This window comes from Protobothrops mucrosquamatus, unplaced genomic scaffold (genome assembly GCF_001527695.2).
Source record: "Protobothrops mucrosquamatus isolate PMUCROS unplaced genomic scaffold, P.Mucros_1.0 scaffold607, whole genome shotgun sequence".
In the NCBI taxonomy this organism is placed as follows: domain Eukaryota; kingdom Metazoa; phylum Chordata; class Lepidosauria; order Squamata; family Viperidae; genus Protobothrops; species Protobothrops mucrosquamatus.
Window position 1 is genome coordinate 38,559 of NW_015386905.1, and position 25,502 is coordinate 64,060.

The 25,502-nt window shown below is 39.9% G+C and overlaps 1 protein-coding gene across 1 annotated transcript in view; it reads right to left on the minus strand.

The window, feature by feature from the left end:
• Positions 1-346: 346 nt before the first annotated feature.
• RASL10B (RAS like family 10 member B) overlaps positions 347-25,502 on the minus strand; it is a 27,253-nt gene continuing 2,097 nt past the window's right edge. The window contains exons 2-3 of the mRNA XM_015817614.1: positions 2,301-2,425; positions 347-617 (exon numbers count right to left, since the gene is read on the minus strand). Coding sequence (XP_015673100.1) covers positions 347-617; positions 2,301-2,425 — 396 coding nt within the window. The remainder of the gene's footprint in view (positions 618-2,300; positions 2,426-25,502) is intronic.

Sequence of the window (25,502 nt, forward strand, 5' to 3'; positions counted from 1 at the left end):
TGCATTCCCTTCTTCAGGTTGACTTTCTGGATTTTTGCTCCATCCGTAGATTTCAGCACCTCCTGGTCTATGATCCAAACCAGAAGGATTCCTATATATAAAGAAGCAAACCTCCTCAACACAGCCATTGCTTCAAGGATCAGCAAAAAAGAAATCAAAAACTAGCTGGCCTCAATGAGGCTAAGGGCTGAGGCTTCCTTTGAGGACAGAGCTGCTTGTTAAGAACTTCTACCCCAGCTGAATCCGGATTCAAAAAAAAAAAAAAAAAGGCTCCCATGCACATGGCAGGTGAATGGGGAGAAGCTGCCCTCAGAGATTTGGGGGGGGGCAGCAGGTCCTTAAGGTCTCACATAATGGTGCATCGGTTCCTCCGCAGGGCCCCCTGGAAGCGGATGGCAGTGTGAACGTGCTTACATCGTGCGCAGCCCACACTCTTCAGAAGTTCACTGAAGAGCAAGAGGATATGCCAGTTGTATTTGGCTGAGCACTCAATGTAACCACACTTCCATGTCTTCTTCACCAGGTTGGAGACATTCCAGCGGGGGATGACCCGGCCTTTCTGGAGGTCCCGCTTGTTTCCAACAATGATGATGGGAGTATCTGAGGTTCCAATGACTCTGGCAACAAAGAAAGGAGAACGTCTTGTGAAGAATCTGGAAACCCAAGCCCAGGTGGTAGAATAAGAGGAACAATAGGAGGGCTAGGTATCCTTCTGGCCACAAAGTCTGGGAATTATGAAAACTGTAATCCCAACCAATTCCTTCCTAAATCTCTGAAAGACCCAGCTACAAAACATCACCACCCAACCACCCAACCTTTGTTTTCATAACATTGGCCAAGGTTATTTTTTCCTCAACTACTTTATCCATGAAGGTCAATAACTGGGAATGTGTTGGGAAAAGTAACATGAAGTCTCTTTTGAGATTATCATTGCAGGGAGGAAACCCTAAAGGATGGCCACCCCTGGAAATATAGGTTACGTGGGCTGAATGACATGTGGTTCAGTCAGTCATAAACCTCGGGCACAGGGAAATAGCTGCAGTTGGGGAGGGTAGAAAGTATTGACTTGACCTAATTTACATTCCTATCAAACAGGTCTTGTTATAAGCAAGGCAAGGGCTCTGCTACTGGAAAAAAGTTAATAATAGAATAACAACAATAACAGAGTTGAAAGTTCTAGTCCAACCTCCTGCTCAGGCAGGAAACACTATATCATTTCAGACAAATGGTTGCCCAATCTCTTCTTAAAAACTTCCAGTGTTGGACCATTCAAACTACTGGGGGCAAATTGTTCCACTGATTCATTGTTCTAACTGTCATGAAATTTATCCTTAGTTCTAAGTTGCTTCTCTGCTTGATTAGTTTTCATCCATTGCTTCTTGTCCTGCCTTCAGGTACTTTGGAGAGTATGTTGACCCGTCTTCTTTGTGGCAGCCCCTTAGATATTGGAAAACTGCTATCATGTCAGCCCTAGTCCTTCTTATTAAACTAGACATACCCAATTCCTGCAACTGTTCTCTATATGTTTTAGCCTCCAGTCCCCTAATCATCTTTGTTGCTCTTCATTGCACGCTTTCTAGAGTCTCAACATCTTTTTTACATCGTGGCAATCAAAACTGGATGCAATATTCCAGGTGTGATCTTACCAAGGCATTATAAAGTGGCATTAACACTTCACGTGATCTTGATTCTATCCCTCTGTTAAAGAAGCCTAGGACTGTGTTGGTTTTTTGGCAGCTGCAGCACACTGCTGGCTCATATTTAAGTGATTGTCCACTAGGACTCCAAGATCCCTCTCACAGTTACTACTATTGAGCCAAGTACCACCTATACTATACCTGTACATTTGGTTTTTCTTTTCTAAATATAGAACCTTACTTTTTTAACCATTGAATTTCATTTTTTAGATAGTGCCCAATGTTCAAGTTCTACAACCCTTTCCCCTCCCCTTGCCTATCCAACAACCAAAGCTGAACCTAAAGAGCTCTTTGAAAGCAGTGGACAACCATTTACAGAAGCTGGAGGGATTTCAGTGGCTTTTTAAAGAGCCCTTGTGTCATACTCCACTCGCTTTCCTTCACTTTGTTAAATGGAGATTCCTGATTTTTGCAGGATGCATATCCTAATCCTGTTAAGTACCAACCCTGAAGTTACTCCAAGCAGAAAGAGGTTGACAAGGACTGCACATTCTCTATCTGGGGATTTGTGCTGCTTTCTAAAATTCTTGGCATTAGCATCTGGGTCCCTTCCCTTCTATGATCTCAAGTCCAGGGTGGGATGAAGCAGAGGCATATTTTTACCTTGTTTCTAGGATCTGCTGCCTAATAGTTTTGACATACTCAAAGCTGTCAAAACAACAGATGTCATAGACCAAGATGTAGGCATGAACACTCCGGAGGCCTCGGCAGCACACGTCCGCCCACTCCTGCAACACAGACACAGAGAGGGACAGATCAGGGAACACACAGCACACAGCTCCACAATGGTACCACCCAGCCCACCCACATACCCACAGCTTGCATCAAGGGGTGGGGAAAGTTTGCTCTCGTTGAGTATCCAAATGCTCTGATCAATTCTTAACTAGCAAGAAATACTGGGGGCGGGACAGTGAGAAAGAATCAGAAAAGGAAGACCTCCAAATTCAGTTCAAAAATGGAACTAAAATTAAATAGAAAACCACAAAAAGTAGAGCAACTAGCCTTAGAACTGTCAATGGTGATACTGAAGTGATAGGTAGTGTCTTGAGTTTTAGAACTGACAGTCAAGAATAAAGGTGTCAATAATCCAGAAATATGTCACTGACTAGCACTTGGTAGGATACTTGTGAAGGGCATGGAAAAAGATATTCAGATGCTGGGATGTTTGTATACCTACAAAGATCGGAATTATCTCAGCAATGGTCTTTCTGGTGACACTTCATAAAAGCAAAAAAATGAACATTGAAGTTAAAGTTTTGGACAGAAAGAGTTTTTATGTATTTTGAAATTTTATAAAATGTTGAAGATGTTTAAGAATACCACAGATAGTCAAGAAAAACAAAAACAAAAATGTATCATAGAGCAAATCAGTTCAAAGTTCTAACTTGAAGCAAAATGATTGAGTTTAAATTATCATGAATGAAGGCGAATATACGTGTTCCAGGATAATGTTACAAGATCCAATCTGGGTTGGTCATCGGGACCAGAGGTTTTAGTCCTCCAAGCTTTTGGATTTGGGCTGGAGCCCTTCCTTAGGGAAATTCTCTTTAGCAGAGCTTTAAATTATCATATTTTGGGCACATAATGTGAAGTCATATCAGTATAGAGAAGTTCATATTGCTGGGAAAAGTAGAAGAAAAAGACAATCAGCAGCAAGGTGGCTGGATTTAATCACAGTAGTGAAAGTGTATCACTGGAAGAACTGAAAGGCCAGGCTGGGAACAGATCTTCCTCGAGAAGATCTATCTGTCAACCTATAGCTAGAATATCCAAATAAAAGTCCAGGATTATTTTCACATCTGAAAAGCTTACTGTTTATTGAATACATGGCTTGGAAAAGGCAAGGTAAAACTAACTCTAAAATCCCAAGGCATCAGACCATAGCATATACGGTAACAAACCCCCAAGATCATGTAAACAAGTTCTCTTTGTTATGGGACCCGTCTGCTAACTTCTTCTCACCTGCTAGAATGTCCTTGAAAGGTTCCCATACTATCCGCTCTCAGCAAGCTTCCGTAGAACTGGAGAGGTTTTGTTTCTCTAACCATTCAAAAGCAATACCTCCCCCCAGCCCTTACTCTAATGGCAAGATGAAAACAGAGAGGCATGTAGCTGCTAAATTTTTACTCTTGACACTATCTATGTGAGGACTAAGAATCAACACTGACCTGATGGCAGATAATCAGTCAATCACTTAACAGTATGACTGGTATTGCCTACAAGGGTACAATGTCCTCTCTCAAAAATACTCTGTCCCAGATAATAAAAACAACAGTACAATGGAGATCTCAGTATTAAGTTTAAGACTATAACTAATACTTTGATATGAATTGCAGTATTTCTTTTTAATGCTATACTTAACTTTGGATGAAAAGTCAAGTAATCTTATGTTTGTAATACTGACATCCTGAATTACAATTATTACTGATAGTATTTTTACTCTTCTCTTTTTATTTTCACTACTTTAAGCTTTCTAAATAATAGAATGTTCATAATTTTAATCATAATACATAAATAGTACTGCATTGAAATTTGCATTGGAATGATACAATGTATCAAGATTTATTACATAAAAACAAAAACAAAAAAACAAAAAGGCCATAGAATATAGGACTGACATTAATTGACATTATAATTTTATCACACCCTAGCAAATGTCAGTATATTAATATTCAGGTTAAGAGTTTAATTCTTGTATTGCAATTCACAAATGTGAACCATGTTGCTTCTGTGTTTTATGGTACAGAATATATTACTTGCTGTTCAAAAATCCAATACACAGACCACTACTTAGATTATTCAGTTTAATAAATCTAAGGTTAAAAAAATAACTCTTCCATTTTTTTTAGAATTAGTTTGCATTTATTTCATGGGTAAGATTTCTGTTCATGTACTGCAGAGCTCATTTGTACTAGTAACTGGTGAAAATCTTTTCAACTCCCATTTTTAATGAGGGCCTCTCCTTTTTTCTCCATTATTTTCAATGGTTAAAAACACCAGGATTATTATACTGGGTAGGATGAGGGGATTTTTTCCCCTCCATGCAGGAAATAAGTACATTATATATTCATTAAGATCCATATTTTACAGCTTACTAGACAACCAAAAATGACTAAGGTTGGGCAAAAAAGTAATGGGAATAGGAGCAAATTTCAACTTCCTGACTCTTCCCTATGGAAATCTGGCAGGGAACATGAGAAATCTCTCTCTCTCCCTCTCTCTCTCTCTCTCTCCCTCCCTCCCTCCCTCCCTCCCTCCTTCCTTCCCCCCTCCCCTTCCATATTGAAAATATAGTTGACATAACCACAACAACACTCCAGCAGCATTCAGGAGCTTCTAAGCAGCTACAACCTCCTGAAATATCATTCCCTTGGGAGTCATAGGAAAAACCATAAATGAATATAAAGATAATAAAGAAAAACAGTAAACAGTGAAAAGAGAAATAGAAAAGGAAAATAAAAATATAAAGAAGCAGCTTTCAATCTTCTTGAGATTGATTATAAATGCATTTATGTTTTGACCTCTCTCTCTCAAGTTATATCATAATTTCCTTCTTTCCATAAGCTACCCTTTCTAATCATCAAACCCATAACACATAAGTTCATTTTTTTCTTTTTTCAGCAAAGGAGTCTCCAGTTACTCATAAATGTAATTGCTGATCTTTATTTAACCAAATTTTGCCGTCTCTGCTTCACCAATCATTCTTTCAGTCTGGGTATTTCAGAGTCTTCCCATTTTTGAACATATACGGTAATAGTCTTGCAGCAATAATCATATATAAAAATAATCTTCAGTGGCTCTTTTCTAATTGACTGTCCCTTAATCCCAGCAAGAAAAGTTCTGGTTCTTGATGTTCAAAGTTTTTTTGTATCATTATAGGTATTTGAACCCAGGCATGATATAATGGCCATTTATGTTGTCCACATTTCCAACATACATTTGAAGCATCCTTATACGTTCTAGAATAGTATTTCTCAACCTTAGCCACTTTAAAATGTGTGGATTTCAACTCCCAGAATTCCATAGATAGCCATGCTTGCCAAGGAATTCTGGATGTTGAAGTCAACAAATCTTAAAACTGCTGAGGTTGAGAAACACTCTTCTAGACAATTTTTCTGGAATCTATGCCAATGGTACAGCATTTTATAAAAAATCTCTTTTAGGTTGCAGGCAGTTCCTCAGTTTATGAACAGTCACTTAAGTTTTTAAAGTTATGACAGACTTCCCAAGAGCTACTTATGACCTCTTTTTGAAGTTGTGACAACTGCACGCCACCTCCACCATCACATGATCACATTTTGGGTGCTTGGCAATTGGCTCAACTTTATGGCTGTTTGCTGCATCCCGCAGACACATGACCAAAATTTGTTATGGGTTTTTGCAGATTTCCAGTGCTTATTTCTGGTTTCCAGCAAAAACAACACCCATTGAGGTAAATGGATTTGCTTAATGACTATGCCATTCACTTAACAACTCCTGTAAAATTGATAAAAGAATTGGGTCCAGTCGCGTGATGCCTCAACTTATGACTGCAATGACTTATAATCGTAATTTTGGACTCAGTTTTCTGTTTTCTAGGCAGCACCTCTTCCCCTCGTCCCTCAAGGCCATCCACCCACTGAATTACAATTCCATCATTATATTGTGTCCAAAGTTCTTAGACCATTTTATCATACAATATTTCACCTATTCTTCTTCTTACTGAAAAGATACTGTTTTTGTTGCTCAAGAATTATACAATATAGCCACTTGCCTAGTAGCACTCAGCAGCTTGTTCACAAACCCTTCAAGTTCTTAATTATCATTTTATCATTGTTATTGTTACTATTACAGTATGATTCATCAACCTCTCATACATTTTATCACTGGGTCGTCTGCATTACAGGAGGCAGCTAATAATGATTTGTATTGGCCTATACTTTTACAATGTACTTCTCCTAACAATGTTCCCAATACATTGTAAAGCTGTACGTTGTCCTGTGCCTAATATTACCTTTTTGTGGGCTTCTCTTTTATAAGCTCCATTTCATTTTTTTTATTTGCTGAAACATTTGTCAAACAGCTGGGCGTTCCTAATCCAGCTCTCTCTCAATTCCATATATGATATATAGATGAACAGCCTTTCTTTCTTCCCCAACAGTTTGGCTCATCAGTTTCATAGGCAGTTTATTGTTAGGATTCCTTACATCAGCGGTTCTCAACCTATGGGTCGCGACCCCATTTGGGGTCGATTGACCATTTCACGGGGGTCGCCAAGCAAGGCTGTCCGCCATTTTTACCTCCCTTGAGCTGGGCCAGCTGGTGGTTGGCCTGCTCCGTCTCTGCTGCTTGCCAGCTACGCCTCGGCTGGCGCAGGGGGCGGAACCACGCATGTGCGGTGCTCCCGGCAGGGAAAGTCCTCGACTTACGATCGGTTGGGTAGTCCTCGACTTACGACCGGTTTAGTCCTCGACTTATGACCAGTTTAGTCCTCGACTTACGACCGGTTGGGGGTCGCGGCATTAAAAAGGTTGAGAACCACTGCCTTACATTCAGCCTTATTGGTTGTTAAAGTTATCTATAATCTCCCTAGCTTGCCCCCCTCACCCATCTTTAACACCAGAGAAACAAACTTTCCTGCAAACTTAAGACTTTGCAAGAAAACAGAAGACCCCTGTGGGAATGAAGAAGGGTTTTAGGATTGTACTGGCAGCAATTGCTACAGAAGGATGGTGGCCATATAGAATAACACACAACACAGTCACGAAAATGATTCACTGAAACATTCGTAAAAATCATCATGTGCCAGTAGTAAAAAATTGGTGGAAAACCCAGAATTGAAAAAATAGTTGAAACTGAATAGTTTAAAATATTATGGGATTTTACTCAGATAGTCTTAGCTCGTAACACATTAGATTAACTGTGGTTGAAAAGAAGAAAGTGGGTATAATTTATGTAGCAATACCAGGGGATAGTGGAATAGAAGACAAAGAAGTGGAGAAGATCATATGATATCAAGATCTGAAAGTCAAAATTGAAAGATTATGGCATAAATAGGCTTTGGTGTCCCAATTTGGTTATTGACTCATTGGGTGTCACATCAAAAAGCTTGGAATAGTACTTGGAACATCTGTGTATCGACAAATTTCCATCTGGCAATTATAAAAGGCTACACCATCCATACAGTATATTATGCCAAAATATTATGATATCCTAGGTTCTTGGGAAGAACTTGATGCGAATGAAGGCCAATACCAGCTAAAAAATTGACAGCTGGGATTTCGCTGGATTTTTTGTGCATATCATCATCATCACCACCACAACAACAACAACATATAGCCAAGGAGAAAAATGCACACATGATTTTTGTAACCCAGGTTCTGAAATTAAATGTAATTTCTCCTTATTTCTAGGTTAAATTTCTCCTTGATCAGTTTTCATCCATTGTTCCTTGTCTGGCCTTCAGGTACTTTTGAAAATAGGTTGTCCCCCTCCTCTTTGTGACAGCCCCTCAAATATTGGAACACTGTTATCATGTCACTCCTGGTCCTTCTCTTCACTAGATTAGCATACCCAGTTTTTGTAACCATTCTTCATATTTTTAGCCTCCAAGCCCCTAATCATCTTTGTTGCTCTTCTCTGCACTCTTTCTAGAGTCTCAACATCTTTTTTATAGTGTGGTGAGCAAAACTGGATGTAGTGTTCTAGATGTGGCCTTACTAAGGCTTTATAGGGCAGTACTAATACCTAATGTGATTCAATCCCTCTATTAATGCAAATTAAGATTGCATTGCTTTTTTGGCTGTTGCCACACACTGCTGGCTCATGTTCAATTGATTGTCTATTAGGACTCCAAGATCCCTCTCACAGTTACTGCTAGTAAGCCAGGTTTTACCTAGTCTGTACATGTACGTTTGGTTTTTCTTGCCTAAGTGTCAGACTTTACTTTTCTCTACGATGAATTTCATTTTGTTAGTTAGGGCCCAATGTTCAAATCTGCCAAGATCCATCTGGATCCTGAGCCTATCATCTAGGGTGTTGGCTATTCCTGCCAGCTTAGTGTCATCTGCAAATCTGATGAGTTTCCCTTCTATTCCCTCATCTAAGTCATTTATGAAGATATTGAAGAGTACTGGGCCTAAGACGGAACCCTTAAAGCCTGTAACCATTAATACTTTCAATAGAAGAAGACACCATAGTCAATTATTCTTTTTCTTGCATATGCACTCACTTCTGGGAAGGCCTGGAAACCAAGTCTTACAAATTATGGGAGTTGAAGTCCAGACATGTTAAAGTTTCTAAGGTTATATAGCATGTCATTCAAAGGCCAAGGTAACTGAGGCATCTTGGTTTTATCAGCTTTTGAGATTCTAAGCAGAGAATTTGAATTCATTTTCTTGGCCCCAACCAGACCAGGTGGGTGTCCTTTTTATCTGCTAAAGGCACGGCCAGCTTTGGATGGAATGCAAAGACTTTAAGCTACATCATCAAAAAGAATGCCATTCAATGCAATGAATATGAACTGTATCATTTTTATCCATTTATATGATAACTTCATTGTTCCAATTTCGAACACAGAAGCTTATAGTGATCCACCTCCCTTCAGCTCAGATGAGCCCTTGGTTTAAAACAGGAGCAGGGAGAGACAGAGGTGGCCTTTTGAAAGGAAAAGAAGATGGAAAGACATGGCATCGTGGTGACCAGGGGAGATAGAAGAAGGATGAAAGTGGTTACAATGACAAAGCAGATGAAAGTTTAACCTAAATGACTTTACAAAAAAGATGTTGAGACTTTGGAAAAAGTGCAGAGAAGAACAACTAAGATGATTAAAGGCCTGGAGACTAAAACATATGAAGAATGGTTGCAGGAATTGGGTATGGCTAGTTTAGAGAAAAGAAGGGCTAAACTCATGGAACAGGTGACTGATACTATTGTGGTATGCAATACATGTTCCAAGTATGTGCTTATGCCCAAAGAACACCCAAACTATACATGCATTAGATGTAAACTATGTAAACTGGAGGAAAAAGTAAGGTAGTTAGAGGCAACTCTAGCCAAAGCCCAACGTACAAAAGAAAGCTCTACCCAAACCAAACCAAATAACGAACAAATAACAGCCAGAGGATTAGACCCTACTGATAAACCCTTGGAGGAAGACAAATGTCACACATAGAAGGAAACACAATACTCAAAGAAAGAAGCAGCATACAACTAACAAACCCCTTCTGCCCAGCCCAACCCAACTAGAAGCAGCCCCATTAAAACTGAGCAATCAATTCCTCCCCTTAGATGGAAACAAGCAGACCCACAACCTCCCCCTCAAAGAAAACATGCAAAGAAACAACTTCAAATATCCCTAAAAAAGCCACTTCAAATATCCCTTAAAAAGTCACATCAACAAACACACCTGAGACAAACAGAAAAACACCCCAGACTGCAGCGGCCCCCCCCCCAAAAAAGGAAGGAGAGTGTTGGTAATAGGAGATTCTATCCTCAAAGGAACAGAATCATCCATCTACAGACTGGACATACAATCCAGGGAGGTATGTTGTCTCCCTGGAGCAAAAATCAAAGATGTGACTGAGAACGTAACCAAAATAATTAGGCCTATAGATTACTACCCTTTCCTCCTCCACCACATTGGGACAAATGACACAACAAAGAACCTGAGTACAATAGTGAGTGATTATAAACAACTAGGCCAGTGGTGGTGAACCTATGGCACACGTGCCAGAGGCGGCACTCGGAACCCTCTCTGTGGGCACACGTGCCATTGCCCCAGCCCCGCCTCCTCCCATGCCCCCCTCCTCCCCAGCAGCCCCCTTGGAGGAGAGTCGCCCCCAAGCGTGGCCCACGTGGAGCAGCACAGCCAAGGACATGGCAGCCAGGCAGCGTAGAAAAGACTCTGCCCTCATGCCCCATCACGCACAGTTGATGCTGTGGGGCGCGGACAGAGGGCGTGGCCTCCATGGCACTACTGGGCTACCTGGGCGATCTACGGTGGGCCCTGGAGGCAGTGAGTGGCCCTGCGGGCAGGCGGGGTGGGGGTGGAGTGAGGGTGGGACTAGTTTTTGGGCACTCGGTCTCTAAAAGGTTCGCCATCACTGAACTAGGCAATAAAGTTAAGAAGCTAGGAGCACAAATAGTGTTCTCATCAGTATGCCCAATGAAAGGCCAACACCCATTGAGGGGAAAAAAGAATTCTAGAAATAAAATATTGGCTAAAGGGTTGGTGTCACCAAAAAACCCTTTTGTTTCCTGGATCATGGACTGCATTTCCTATGCGAAGGACTCTTGGCAAGGGATGGGCTGCACCTCACAAAAACAGGGAAATTGTACTCTGGTCCAATGCATCAGGAGGGCTTTAAACTAAAATTGAGGGGGAAGGGTGACTAATGTTTAGAATCTCTAGAACCCAAAACCAATCATAAATCCCAAGAAAACAAATCAAATAATGAGGCAGGCAGTGATGAGAAAAAAGGAAAACTCAAACAACAATCAGGAGATGCAGGAAACATACCCACGGACAGGCATAAAAGTCTTAAATGCTTATATACAAATGCTCAAAGCTTGGGGAACAAACAGGGCAAACTAGAAGCAATAGCACATGAGGATGGGTATGACATAGGTGGCATTACAGAAACCTGATGGGACAAAAACCATGAATGGAATGGACTGATGGATGGATACAAATTGTTCAAAAGAAACATGTCTACAAAAAGAGGAGGGGGAGTTGCACTATGTGTAAGAGAACACTACATATCTGAAGAAATGCACATGATCAAAGATAAAATCTCTCCAGAATGTATGTGGGTCAATATAAAAGAGAAAAAAAGTGACATTGCCATAGATGTATTTTATAGGCCACCCAACTAATCAGAAGAAATAGATGAACTCTTTGCCAACCAATTAACAAATATATGTAGGAAGCATACCACAGTAGTAATGGGAGACTTCAACTATTCAGATATCAACTGGGAGACAAACTCTGCAGCGAGCATGAGATCAAACAGATTCCTAACCAACCTAGCCGACAACTTTGTCATCTAAAGGTGGAGGAGGGAATCAGACGTAAACCTATACTGGACTTAATTCTTACTAATAGAGAAGAAGTGATAGAAGGAGTTGAAGTTCCTGGAACCTTGGGTAAAAGTGACCACATCATACTAGAATTTAATATAATGCAAACACTAGCAATAGTAAACAATCCAACCAGTGTCTTAAACTTCAAAAGAGCCGATTTTAACAAACTCAGAGAGAACCTAGAAAAGATTCCATGGATAAAAATCCTAAAGGGGAAAACAACCCAAGAAGCCTGGGAAACTCTGAAAAATGCAATCATAAAACCCTAGACCAGCACAATACCACTGAAAAAGAGAAACAAGAAATTGAAGAGGGAACCAGCATGGCTGCACAAAGATCTCTCTGACAAACTGAAAGACAAAAAAGGACAAATACAAAAAATGGAAAGAAGGGCACATAACTAAGGCCGATTATCAGCAGACAGCCAGAACATGAAAAGATGAAGTCAGGAAAGCAAAGGTCAGAACGAACAAAGACTTGCAACAGAAATCGAGGACACTAAAAAAAGTTTCTCCCAACATATTAACAACAAGAAAAAAGCTAAGGAAACTGTAGGTCCACTAAAGAGAGAGGATGGCAAGGAAATAACAGGCAACAGGAAGAAAGCAGAGCTGCTTAACTCATTCTTTGCATCAGTCTTCACACAAAAAGAAACTATAGCCCAACATTCCCCCCCCCCAAAAAAAACCCCACTGCAAAAGACAAACTAGAAACAAAAATTAAAATAAGCAGGAAAATGGTAAGAGAACGCCTATCCGACCTTGACGAATCTAAATCACTGGGACCGACAGACTATATCCCAGAGTTCTGAAGGAGCTGGCAGATGTTATCTCAGAACTATTGTACCATATCTTTCAAAAGTCCTGGAGCACCAGGGAAATACCTGAGGATTGGAAAAGGGCTGATGTGGTTCCCATTTTCAAGAAAGGAAAAAAAATGGACCCAAGAAACTATAGACCAATCAGTTTAACATCAATACCTGGGAAGATCCAAGAAAAGATAATAAAAAAACAGATCTGTGAACAACTAGAAGCAAACAAAGTTATAACTAGTAGTCAGCACCAAACCAATCTTATTTCATTCTTTGATAAAGTGACTAAACTAGTAGACCAGCGAAATGCTGTGGACGTAGTATACTTAGATTTCAGTACGGCATTTGATAAAGTAGACCACAATCTACTCCTTGGTAAGCTAGAAAAAAGTGGAATAGACAACATCACCATCAGATGGATCTGTAGCTGGCTGGCAAACCATACTTAACGAGTAGTCCTCAATGGCACTACATCCACATGGAGAGAAGTAAGCAGTGGGGTACCACAAGGTTCTGTCTTAGGCCCAGTACTCTTCAATATCTTCATAAATGACTTAGATGAGGGAACTGAAGGGGAACTCATCAAATTTGCACTAAACTGGCAGGAGTATCCAACACCCCAGAAGACAAACACAGGATCCAAAAAGATCTTGACAAAGTTGAACAAAGGGCCCTATCCAACAAAATAAGTTTTAATGTGGAGAAAAGCAAAGTTTTATATTTAGGCAGGAAAAAATCAAAGGTAAAAGTACAGATTAGGCAAGACCTGGCTTAAAAAGAGTAACTATGAGAGGGACCTTGGAGTCCTAGTGGATGATCAGTTGACTATGAGCCAGCAGTGTGCAGCAGCATCCCCAAAAACTAATACAATCCTGGGTTGTATAAATAGAGGCATAGAATCAAGATCACGCGAAGTATTAGTACCGCTTTATAAAACCCTAGTAAGACCACATTGACTATTGCAGCCGATTTTGGTCATCACATCACAAAAAAGATGTTGAGAGTTTGGAAAAAATTCAGAGAACAACTAAGATGATCAAAGGCCTGGAGACTAAAATATACGAAGAATGACTGCAGGACTTGGGTTTGGATAGTCTAAAGAAAAGAAGAAATAGGGGAGACATGACAGTAGTATTCCAGTATTTGAGGGGCTGCCACAAAGAAGAGGAGATCAAATTATTCTCCAAAGGATCAGAGGGCAGGACAAGAAACAATGGTTGGAAACTGATCAAAGAGAGAAGCAACCTGGAATTAAGTTGAAACTTCCTGACAGTGAGGACAATTAACCAGTGGAACAGCTTGCCTCCAGAAATCATGGGCGCTCCATCACTGGAGATTTTTAAGAAAAGACTGGACAGCCATTTGTCTGAAATAGGGTCTGCTGCTTGAGCAGGGGTTGGACTAGAACAGGGCTTTTCAATCAGTGGTATGGGTACCACCTGTGGTACATTGGCACCTGGCAGGTAGTATGCGACCACCCTAGAAAAGTGGTAGCGGGGGAGGGGAATGAGCTGAACTGGTGGCAGCACCACAGAAGCCTGAGCGAGAGATGGCTGGAGCTGCAGGGCTGTCAGGGCTCAGCAGAAGCACCAGGATCAGCGCTTCTTTGGGGCTATCAGGGCTCAGTGGAAGCGCCAGGATCAGCGCCAGGCTCCAGCTGGAGCTCGGCGCTGATCCTGCCACTTCTGCTGAGCCCAGAAGAAGCGCCGATCAGCTGGAATGTTGCAGCATCTCCAGGGTCTTGTAATTTACATTCAGATGCTTGGCAACTGATTCATATTAATGATGGTCACAGTGTCCCAGGGTCATGTGAAGTGACCAAAACCTGCTGCAACCACCCAGCAGACGGGGGGAATAAAAACCAAATACCCCCCACCCCACCCCCACTGCCAATCCTCAACAGAAATGCTCACAACAATGGAAACCTTGGACAGGAAGAAGAGCACTGCCGGGTGGGCAGGCAGGTGTCTTGCTCGGCTGTGGCTTGGGGGGCACTTTTTTCAGTGCCATTGTAACAGTGCCATTTGAACAGTCACTAAGCGAACTGTTGTAAGTCGAGGACTACCTGTATTTTATCACTTTTTTCCTTTTTTTTTGTCATCAAGTTTTTGACACCTTGCTAGGCAACTGGTGGTACTCAGATGTTGCCATATCCTAAAAGTGGTACAATGGGTGAAAAGGTTGAAAAGCCCTGGACTAGAAGACCTTCAAGGTCCCTTCCAGCTCTGTTCTGATTGATTGACTTCAGGTGTTGCACCTAAATGTTGGACTAGAATACAAAGAACATAAGCTGTGCCCTGTTGGATCAGATCCTGGGCCCATCTAATCCAGCAGTCTGTTTTCAGAATACCAATCAACTGCACAAGGAAGCTGACTAGTCTTCCAGATGACAATCAAGGCTAATAACCAAGGTTAACAAACGCTAATAGCCACTGATACCCAGAAACATGAGTTGAGTTTATACAATTTTCTAGACTTTGTCACAATAGGATTTGTAGTCCAACCAACCACTGCCTCTTGTTAAACCACATTGTGGTTTGGGGAGACCATATCAATGTTATCTGAATACAACTATTGTTTTTCCTTGAGCTAGAATTAGGTTTGATCGTGCTATGGAAACCCACCCAGGAATTGACATTTATGCTTATATATTGGGCTGGAAATTGGATTTGCTGAATTCCACTATTCTCAAGCCCCTGTTGGTTTTCTGTACTTTCCCAAGTCTAATTAAAGCACGTTTGGGTTGGAGCCCCTGGAACTCTGTGATTCAGTATTCTTGCTTCATATCTGATGTGCTGTCATTTTTCTATTTCTAATTCAGTTCTGAAATTGTGGGATTAAAATACTTTTTTTAAAAAAATGCTGGGTAGGTGTTCAATATTGTGAAGCTACAAGTTTATGTTTTAGCATGTGAGGGGGTTGATGTTGAAATGTCAACTGCATTGGATTATATTTTTAAAAATGGGGTCCATGTTTTTAAATTATAGACAAACATAGAGATGGTACAATTTCTGCACTACATCGTTTCCCAGCCTCTCTCCAAAAGCAGAGTATTTGGGTCTGGTATTGAACCCATGATATTGGAAAACCACATGGGGTTTTCTGTGCCTAAATTCCTAAAAAGCAGTACAGGATAATTTGTACTGATTCTTGCTAAACAGGGCAGTCCTGATCTATTCTGATCATCAATTACAAGTAGTGGTGGATTGCACCACTATGTAAGCACATTAACAAGTTCTCCTTAGATTGGTTTTGGCCTCAATGAGTCAGGCAGAGTTGTGCTATAATATCTGCCAAAGAGCTGTAAGTTATCATTGACAAAAATGATTTAAAAAGGCAATTTTCAAACAGAACTCAAGAATGTTAAATTTATATACATTTAAACTCTTGCTAACTGCAGCAACAATCTTGTTAACCCAAGAAGTCCTGGAACAAAATCTTTAAACATCAGCTCAGGTACTGAGTAGATTTAATCATTATTTCTTGAAATATAGTAACATTATGTTGGGAATATAATTGTATAAACCAGTATTTCATAAACATTTTGTTCTTAGTATCCCTTCCCATTTTCAAAAATTATAGAAGACTCCCAAAGAGCATTTGCTTGCATGGGTTATATTTGTCAACAGTTACTGAATTAAAATTTAAACTAATGCATTCATTTTCATTTTCATGTAAAAGGAACAATATTAAGCTCAACAGATATTAACATAAATTATTTTTCATGAAAACATCTTTTAATAAATAAAAGATAATACGAAGAGTGACAGCGTTTAAATTTTTGCAAATATCTTCAATATTTGGCAAATAATTTTGATTTTGTGGACCTATGAGGTCTTGAAGGAACCACAGGGGTCCTTGGACCATGCTTTAGCACAGGCAGTACCAGGAAGAGATGGGCTATATTGTCCACTTTTCTTACTATGTAAGATCTTCACTCTTTCCTGAATAAAATTATTTTTTTCATATTAAAATGTAACATGGTAATATTTGGTCTATGGCACTGCAGAGAATTTACAGACAGATGAATTAGACAGATGGTTTTGCAAAAATTTCCAGGAAAAGTCTAAATTATTAAATAGTTTCTCAAGGACAGATCTCTTCCTTAATATTAAAAGTAGACCCTTGATTAGAAAGCACACGTGAACACACATTCACACACTAGAAATTCTGTTGACATGTCTTCCTTTGAGATTTAACCATGAAACCATGAACGATGCAGACTGCTTATGAAATCAGTGTCAGAAAATGCACATATAGACATAGGAAATGGCTTCCTTTCAGTTCTTTCAATAAAACCATAAAATTCTGGGGCCAACTAATTGGAACATGAGATAAAAAGTAAGAAATTCTGTAGCCTGTGAAATAGAGCAGTTGGTGTGAGAATGCTTATACCTTCACACCGTCTAATTTTGCATTATTTCTTCCTGTTCTGGTGAGGCTCACTGCAGATAAGTGGGAGAGCATTTGCACATTAAAGTTTGAAACAAGAGTGGGTGGGATTTTTTTCCCCTCCATGGCCAGTGACCATAAATATTTTAAAATTATTATTATTAATCAGCAAGGGCTGCAGTAGATGGAAAGTAACATCTGGGATTCACCAAAGGGATTTGAGGATTTGAGACCTGTGCTTTTGGAGTGTGTGTGGATTTTTACAGTTTATTATAAAACTTTTTAGAGAGTCAACTCAGTGTAGTAGTTAAGGCAATGGATAGGAGCAGGAAGACTTGAGTTCTAGTCCTGCTTTAGGTACAAAGCTATCTGGGATGGCTTTGGGCTAGTCCCTCTCTTTCAGTCCTAGGAAGAAAAAATAAACCACTCTCGAAAATGTTGCCTGGAAAACTGCAAGGACTTGGCTGGGTGGAGTTACCAGGAGTGAAGACTGACTTGAAGGCAAAGGAAAAAAGTAGCAGGTTCAGATTTAGATTTTGTTTCATTTTCTACAAAAATGGCATCGCTGTTCAATGGATTCAAACTGGATGTTGTCGACTCCATCTTTGAGAAATCAGGACAAAAATGGTCTAGCTGCACAAGCTATGGGTCGTTCACCTATGAAAAAAGATTACATTGCATCTGTTTTGCTTTGCTTTTTAAAATCAGGACATGGGAATATCTTTGCCTAAAGCTGCAAATTAATCAGATGAGGACAAGCTAGATCAGAGGTAGGCAACCTTGGCTCTTTTATGACTCGTGGACTTCAACTCCCAGAATTCTTGAGCCAGCCATGCTGGAGTTGAAGTCCACAAGTCATAAAAGAGCCAAGGTTGCCTACCCTTGGGCTAGATCAATAGATTGGCCAGATTGACCAGTTCCGATATCTCTTTGCAGCCCCCCTCCATATCAACAAAGACATAGGCTGAACAACACAAAATGAGGTTACTGAATTAACCTTGTTTCCAGGTGTTCATAATATACTGAAATGTAAGCTAAGGCAGGGGTCCCCAACCTCCGGTCCATGGACCAGTACCGGGTCGTGGCATGCCAGCAACCGGGCCGTACAAACAAGCAAAGTCCCATCCGCAGGATGCAGGCAGCACACAAAACCACACACTCTCCGGTCCTCAGAAAAACCTCTCTCCACGGAACCAGTCCCTGGTGCCCAAAAGGTTGGGGACCTCTGAGCTAAGGGGTCTGGTTGTCTATGAAGATTCTCAGTCATCCAGGTCACGGTTGCCCCAAAGGTGCTTCTTCAGGAGGCAACTGGACTTTCTCGTTTTTCTTTGAAGACATTTTGCTTCTCAAAGAAAAATAAGAAAGTCCAGTTGTCTCCTGAAAAAGCACCTTTGGGACTAGTCTGGGTTTGCCCAACATCGAGCTACAAATATGCTGCAAGATTCAATCTGGGTCAGTCACGGGGACCAGAGGTTTAGTCTTCCGAGCTTTCGGACTTGTGCTGAAGCCCATCTTCAGGGAGCTTCTCTCTACCAGAACGTGTGCACTGGGTTGTTCTATGCGTTGGCATTTATATGGTGCCTGATTGTGTGTGGCTTTTTAGTTGTTGATTGGGGTATTGATGGCCAGCTATGAAGTTGTTGTTTCCTTGTGCTGCCAAGTCCTCGGCTCTTGAGTACCTGATAAGCTGGTGGTAAATCAGCCCTCCCATTGACTGACAAGGGGCCCATTTCCCAGGCTTAAATCACTGATTCATTCATCCAATCATTGATTGACTGCTGATGTACCAGGCACCACATAAATACTAGACATAGAATAGCCCAAAGCAAACATTTTAGTGAGAGAGAAGTTCCCTGAGGATGGGCTCCAGTTCCGAGTCTGAAAACTGAGAAGACTAAAACTTCTGGTCCTGGCGACCGACCCAGACTGGATCCTGCAACGCTATCCTGGGACACGTATATTTGCCTTCATTTGTACAAAAATGCTAACCAAGATTAATGCTTATTAAGCTTAGTATACTGTGCAAATGAAGTCACTAGACTTTTCACTAATTCAATGAAGTATGTTGTGCAAGTAGCTTTTTCCTACCTGAGATAGCTGCTTATATTGAGGAATACATCTAAAAACAGTTCCCTCCCCTATTAGGTACACATCTGAAATACAATATCAGTATCAGTAGGTTTTTTTCAATACTATTCCCTATGGACACGAGAGTAAAGAGATTCAATTCTTCTGGTCATCTTCAGGGCATCTGGGTTCATCACTATGCAAGCAAAATAGAAATTAAATGCAATTTGATCTAATTCAGCACAGGTATACTCATAAAAAAATTACAAAGAGGCTAAGTAATGTCAAGATATAAACATATTATTTAGTTATTATGTTTGGTTAGCTGATCTTCAGGATATCCTGGAAGACAATAGAGCCACCTCTTCTTTTCATGGTACTGATGATGAGAAGAGTCAAAGAGTTTCCCCAACTTTCAAGCTTGAATTAATCAGGGATAAGCAGGTCATGAGAAAACAGTCGGAGTTTCAAAGGAAGGATAAAAGAAGCATAGCTTTTTTGCTCATCTCAATGTCTCTGATTATGAAGATCTTTCCCAATTATCTCAGCATCTCTAGGGAAACCTCTGCCTTTCTCAAGAGCTTTCCATCTGCTCTGCCCTACTTGCATTTTAAAGCAGAGGATCAACTAAAGGTGTCATTCAAATCTGTCCTTGTTGATCAGTTATCCTCTTATACTTCCATCTACTTCATTCAGTGATCTTCCTTCTGCACATGCAAAACTTCCCTCTTATCCTCTTCCAAAGTGAGAGACTATAAAGCAATCTTTTATTTCCAGAGCTCTAGGTGAGCAGTACAAAAAATCCTCTCCCCCTCTTTTCATCCCTTGAACCTCAAAGGGCTAAATTGCAAAGATATCTGCTACCCTACCTCTTGACTTTAATCATCATGACAGGACAGTCATTGTTACTCACTTTGTTAATGCTGAATATTTCAGTAATAATAAATAATACCAGTAATAAAAGGTGCCTAGGATGTAATCCTAAAACAACTGGAGCACCACTTGAACATCATTGGCACTGACAAAATCACCATCAGTCAATTGCAAAAGGCAGCTTTACTTGGAACAGCTTACATCTTGCAATCACACCCTCAAAGAATCATATCTAACTCTCCTAGGTCCTTGGGAAAGACTGGATAGATGGATAAAAATGCTAAATCCAGTCTAAATATCCAGAAGACTATGCAACCAATAATAACAACCAACCATAATAACTGCCAGTGGTGGTCTCAGTGATTATTGGCATACTGAGTGCCATACCAAAAGACCTTGAACAGCATTTAGAACATCTACGCATTGACAAAATTTCTATCTGTTAATTATAAAAGACCACATGTATATACTATGCTGATACATTAGGACTTCCCAGGTTCTTGTAAATCATGATACAAATGAAGGCCAACACCAGCTAAAAAAATGGCAGCTGGGATTTCACATTTGTGATTTCACATTATGATAATAATATCATATAGGCAAGGAGAAAAATGCACAAATGTGATTTTTGTATCCCAGGTTCTGAAATAAACATAACTGATCTTAACAATTAGTATTACTGTATATATGTTGGCTTGATAAGGGGCTATTTTACCTCAAGTGATAATGTACAGTACCTTAGGATTTGCTCCCTCACTTAGCCAGGTTATTGGTTAAGCCATGATGTTTTAGTTTATTTTTTTAACAAATTAGTTGTAATGCTTATTACCCTTGCCAATTCATACAGTGCAATGTTTTCTTATAGGTCAGGGGTAGGCAACCTTGGCTCTTTTATGACTCGTGGACTTCAACTCCCAGAATTCCTGAGCCAGCATAGCTGTTGAAGTTGAAATCCATGAGTCATAAAAGAGCCAAGGTTGCCTACCCCTGTTATAGGTCATCCTGACTGCATGGAAACCTCCTAAGGGCAACTAACCACTTGAAGTGAATTTTATCTAATCAACTTTTAAAGCCAGCTAACAAGTCATTATCTAATCATGATCACTCCTGTTAGTAAAAGACATCATAGTTAATTTTTCTTTTTCTCCTGTGTGCACTGAATCTTCAGAAGGCCAGGAAACTAAGTCCAATGAGGAACAGTTGAAAGATCTGGGTATGTTTAGTCTTCAGAAAAGGCAAACTCAGGAGAGACATGATAGTATGAAAAAAAAATAAGGTTCTACATTTAGGCAAGAAAAACCAAATGCACAGGTATAGTAGTATAGGTTGGTATCTTGCTCAATAGTAGTAACTGTGAGAAGGATCTTGGAGTCTTAGTTGACAATCACTTAAATATGAGCCAGCAATGTCCTGCAACTGCCAAAAAAGCCAACACAGTGCTAGGCTGCATTAACAGAGGGATAGAATCAAGATCACGTGAAGTGTTAATATCACTTTATAATGCCTTCGTAAGGCAACACTTGGAATACTGCATCCAGTTTTGGTCACTGAAAGAGTACAGAGAAGAGCAACAAAGATGATCAGGGGGCTGGAGGCTAAAACATATAAGGAATGGTTGCTGGAATTGGGTATGTCTAGTTTAACGAAGAGAAGGATGAGGGGGAACACGATAGCAGTGTTCCAATATCTCAGGGGCTGCCACAAAGAAGAGGGAGTCAAGCTATTCTCCAAAGCGCCTGAAGGCAGGACAAGAAGCAACGGATGGAAACTAACCAAAGAGAGAAGCAACCTAGAACTAAGGAGAAACTTCCTGACAGTTAGAACAATTAATCAGTGGAACAACCAGCCTCCAGAAGCTGTGAATGCTCCAACACTGGAAGTTTTAAAGAAGAGACTGGACAGCCATTTGTCTGAAATGGTATAGGGTTTCCTGCCTGAGCAGGGGGTTGGACTAGATGACCTCCAAGGTCCCTTCCAACTATTATTATTATTGTTGTTGTTGTTGTTCTTGTTCTTGTTGTTATTATCTTCAAATATCAGAAGGGATGCCATCCAGAAGAGGGACAAGTTTTATTTATCTTTCCCTCAGAGGGCAGGACCAGACCCAGTGACTTAGAGATATAAGCAAAGATATTCAAAAAAGGACATCAGAAAGAACTTTCCGACTGTATAAGCTAAATGCTAGTAGCTGGTGAGTTCTTCTTCACTAGAGGTCTTCAAACAAGGGCCATCAGAGATGCTCCAATGGATCCTGCGCTGAGCAAGAGGTTGGACTAGATTACCTTTGCGGTGTCTTCCAGCTCTTATTCAGTGTTCAATTCATATGGATTATGATTCAGCAAAGTGAAAGAAAGAAAAACAATTGTCTTCAGAAAAGCAATATTCCTTGCCCTATGTGCACTTCCACATGCAGCTTTAGTACCAGAGTATATTGGCACCATCCCCCAATTATTTCATGCAGTGCTTGCTAATATGCACCTGCATCAATTCACTTCTGTGGATCAGAACATATGGGAAAATATTTCTTTTGAAAGTGATGGTAAACTTATTACACTTTATTTACATATAAAAAAAATAACCATCGTTAAGAACGGAAGGTCGAGGAAATAGAAGGTACGGGATCACCGTATCTCAGTAATCCTCAGTCTATTCTCAATTTAAGTTAATTTATTATTAGAGTATTAACCGAAGTATTACTGGTCCAAACACAACGATTTTGTTTACGTCACTCTGTGCCTAAATGCTGTCCCATGGGGTAGTTATTGGAGGAAAGTGCTGCTTGGCTCATCCAATTCTCTACCATTCAGTGGGAACATTTACAGGCACTAGAAAAATGATTAATAACAATGCTGGTGCAATAGCCAAATATGATTGAGCCCACATATCTGATTGAGCATTATGATGGTGCCCTTCTGTTGCTTATTCAGTTATTTGTTTGATTTATAGGCTCCCCTAATGTGTTGCACATCTGTGAGAGGGAAGATGTGCAAATCTAACAAATACAAACGTATTTAAATCAGCCACAGAAGGCGTTCTTCTCATCCCAGATAAAGTCCAGCTTACTGGAGAAAACAACAGCATAAAGAACTCCAAAGTACCTTCCAACTTTATTATTATTATGATGATGGCTCACATGGTTAGGATGCTGGGCTGGAGGTTAGCAAGCCTGTGTTCAGGACCCATGTGCAGTCATGGGGCAGGGTGTGTGTGTATTTTTTTTGCCATACCATGGAAGTAAAAAGCATTTTCTGGCAACAACGTCATAAATTTTGGTCGCGTGACTGTAGGACACCACAAATGATCATCAATGCAGGACAAATACCAAGTCCCCAAAATGTCACATGACTGTGAAGGGCTGCAGATTTTGGAACTTCGAATCCAGGTTGAAAATCCCTTTTATGGACTTATGAAATCTGTTGTAACTTCATAAGTCAAGGACCACCTGCATTTATAAAGCAGATGATGGATGTAAATTTGGAGTGCAGGTATAATCTTGAAAGAAAGGAAGCATTTATTCAAGTTTATTTTTTGTGTAAGTTAATTTAGATTTAATTTAATTAAGTTCCATTAAGTATCTGTTAAGTGACAGACCTCATGATTACTGATTGCACTAATATAGGATGATAAAGATTTCGAGACAGAGAACAATGACAATTAAAAACCCAGGGGTGTAGAGGGGAGTTTCTAAAATTTACATTTTAAACTGAATCAACCAATTAACAATTTTATGCAATTTGGCAAACATTTGGGCTAGTCAGAGATGCAAGGAGCTATATAAAAACCTTCTCGACTAAAAATAAACAAATATCCAGTTATTCTTCCTCTTTGCATGTCATAGCACCAGGTTCTGAGATTTTTGAAACATGCCTACAAGCTTCCCTCTGAAAATGTGTTTATATATATATAGTAAGAACCAGTGCTTTTTTTGTAAAAAAAAAAAAAAAAAAAAAAAAAGGTGCCAGAACTCACACATGTCATACAACCTGCCTTGCCTACTCTACAAGGTTCCATCCCAAAAAAGGTGCCGGAACTCCGTTCTGGGCGCTCTATGACAAAAAAAGCCCTGGTAAGAACTATAAATTTGTTTTCCATTTTAATAAGGAAGACAAAATAAACTAATGTCAATGTAAACTGTGTCCCTATTTCTTCCGAGGCTGCTTTTACACCTTGTAAAATTGCTTCTCACATCTGCATTTTTACATATTGCTATATAGCCATGTTGAGATATCTCCATCTGTTACATTTCTAATTATTGTAGTTTGATAAATGGCAGGCACAAAGGGACACGGTTCTCATAAAAAAATTGGAACAACATTTAATGAGGGGTGATGGCAGTGCTAGAAAACAGGTGCATCTTCTTACAATTATAAAGGCAGGCAACTGCTAGACCATGAGACTAAAACTTAAAACACTGGCCATTAAGTAATAACCACCAATACAATAATAATAATTTGTATTGCACTGTGGACCCTTCAAGAGCATTCCACCTCTCTGAGCAGGAAGAATAAATGTTTAAATGCAATGGGAAATATAACATGGTCAGTTTGTTTAATGTGCACAATACAATGAAATATCCAGTTCCCTCATCACAATAAAACAATAAAGTTAGGTTAATCAAACTTAGTGTTTTGTAATAATGAAGTTGCTGCTGGACTTAGTTAAGCCTGTTGCACACAACACTATAAATTATACTAAAAATGTAAGAAAAGAGCCTTAGTATAATATACAGTGCTGCATGCACTTTTTCAAAGAGCTAGAATCACTGAAACGATTGAATAAGCATACATAGGATTTTGCTAAGAAGACTCAACTATAATTCATAAAGATGCTAAAATAGATTACTATAGGGATCAGTTTATATCCTGCAATGGATTTAATGAAAATGATCAATGTTGATTTTATTGGTTAAATTATGTGATTATGTGCCATCAAATCACTTTTGACTCCAAGCAACCACATAGATTTTCTCCATGACAATCTGCCCCTAACCCGGTTTTACAGATTATCCAACTGTGCATTCAAAGACACTGTGACTTAGTCCATCCACCTTGCTCCTGCTCGTCCTATTCCACCTGCCAGTTTTTCTTGAGAGATGATTAACCTAATATTTCCTATCAAATTCATTAAAAGTCCATCAGATTTGTCTATAATCTATAGAAGATCAAGTACACATACAAAATAGAAGATTTATAAAAATTTATAGCTCAGGGTTGAACTTGATGCTCTATGAGCTTGGTGGTTTTCTTACAGACATTTCATTACCCAACTAGGCAACATGATTAGTGCAAGGTTACTAGATATCAGTGCAAGGTAATTAGGCTAACTGATGATGTTACCTAGTGTGGTAATGAAACATCTGCAAGAAAACTACCAAGAGCACCAAAGTCCCCACAAAGTATGGCTGATTGAAAGAATGTTACTCAGATACAGTTCCCAGCACCTTTAGCCAGGTTTAACAGTGGTAAATGCTGTGAATATAAATCAGGATCATGTGGAGAGCCACAGATGCTCTATCTTTGATGTAAAGCAAAATATGCCAGCTAGAACTGGACACTCTGTTACCAATCCCAGATAAATGGGCCATGCTGGACAGTGGTAGC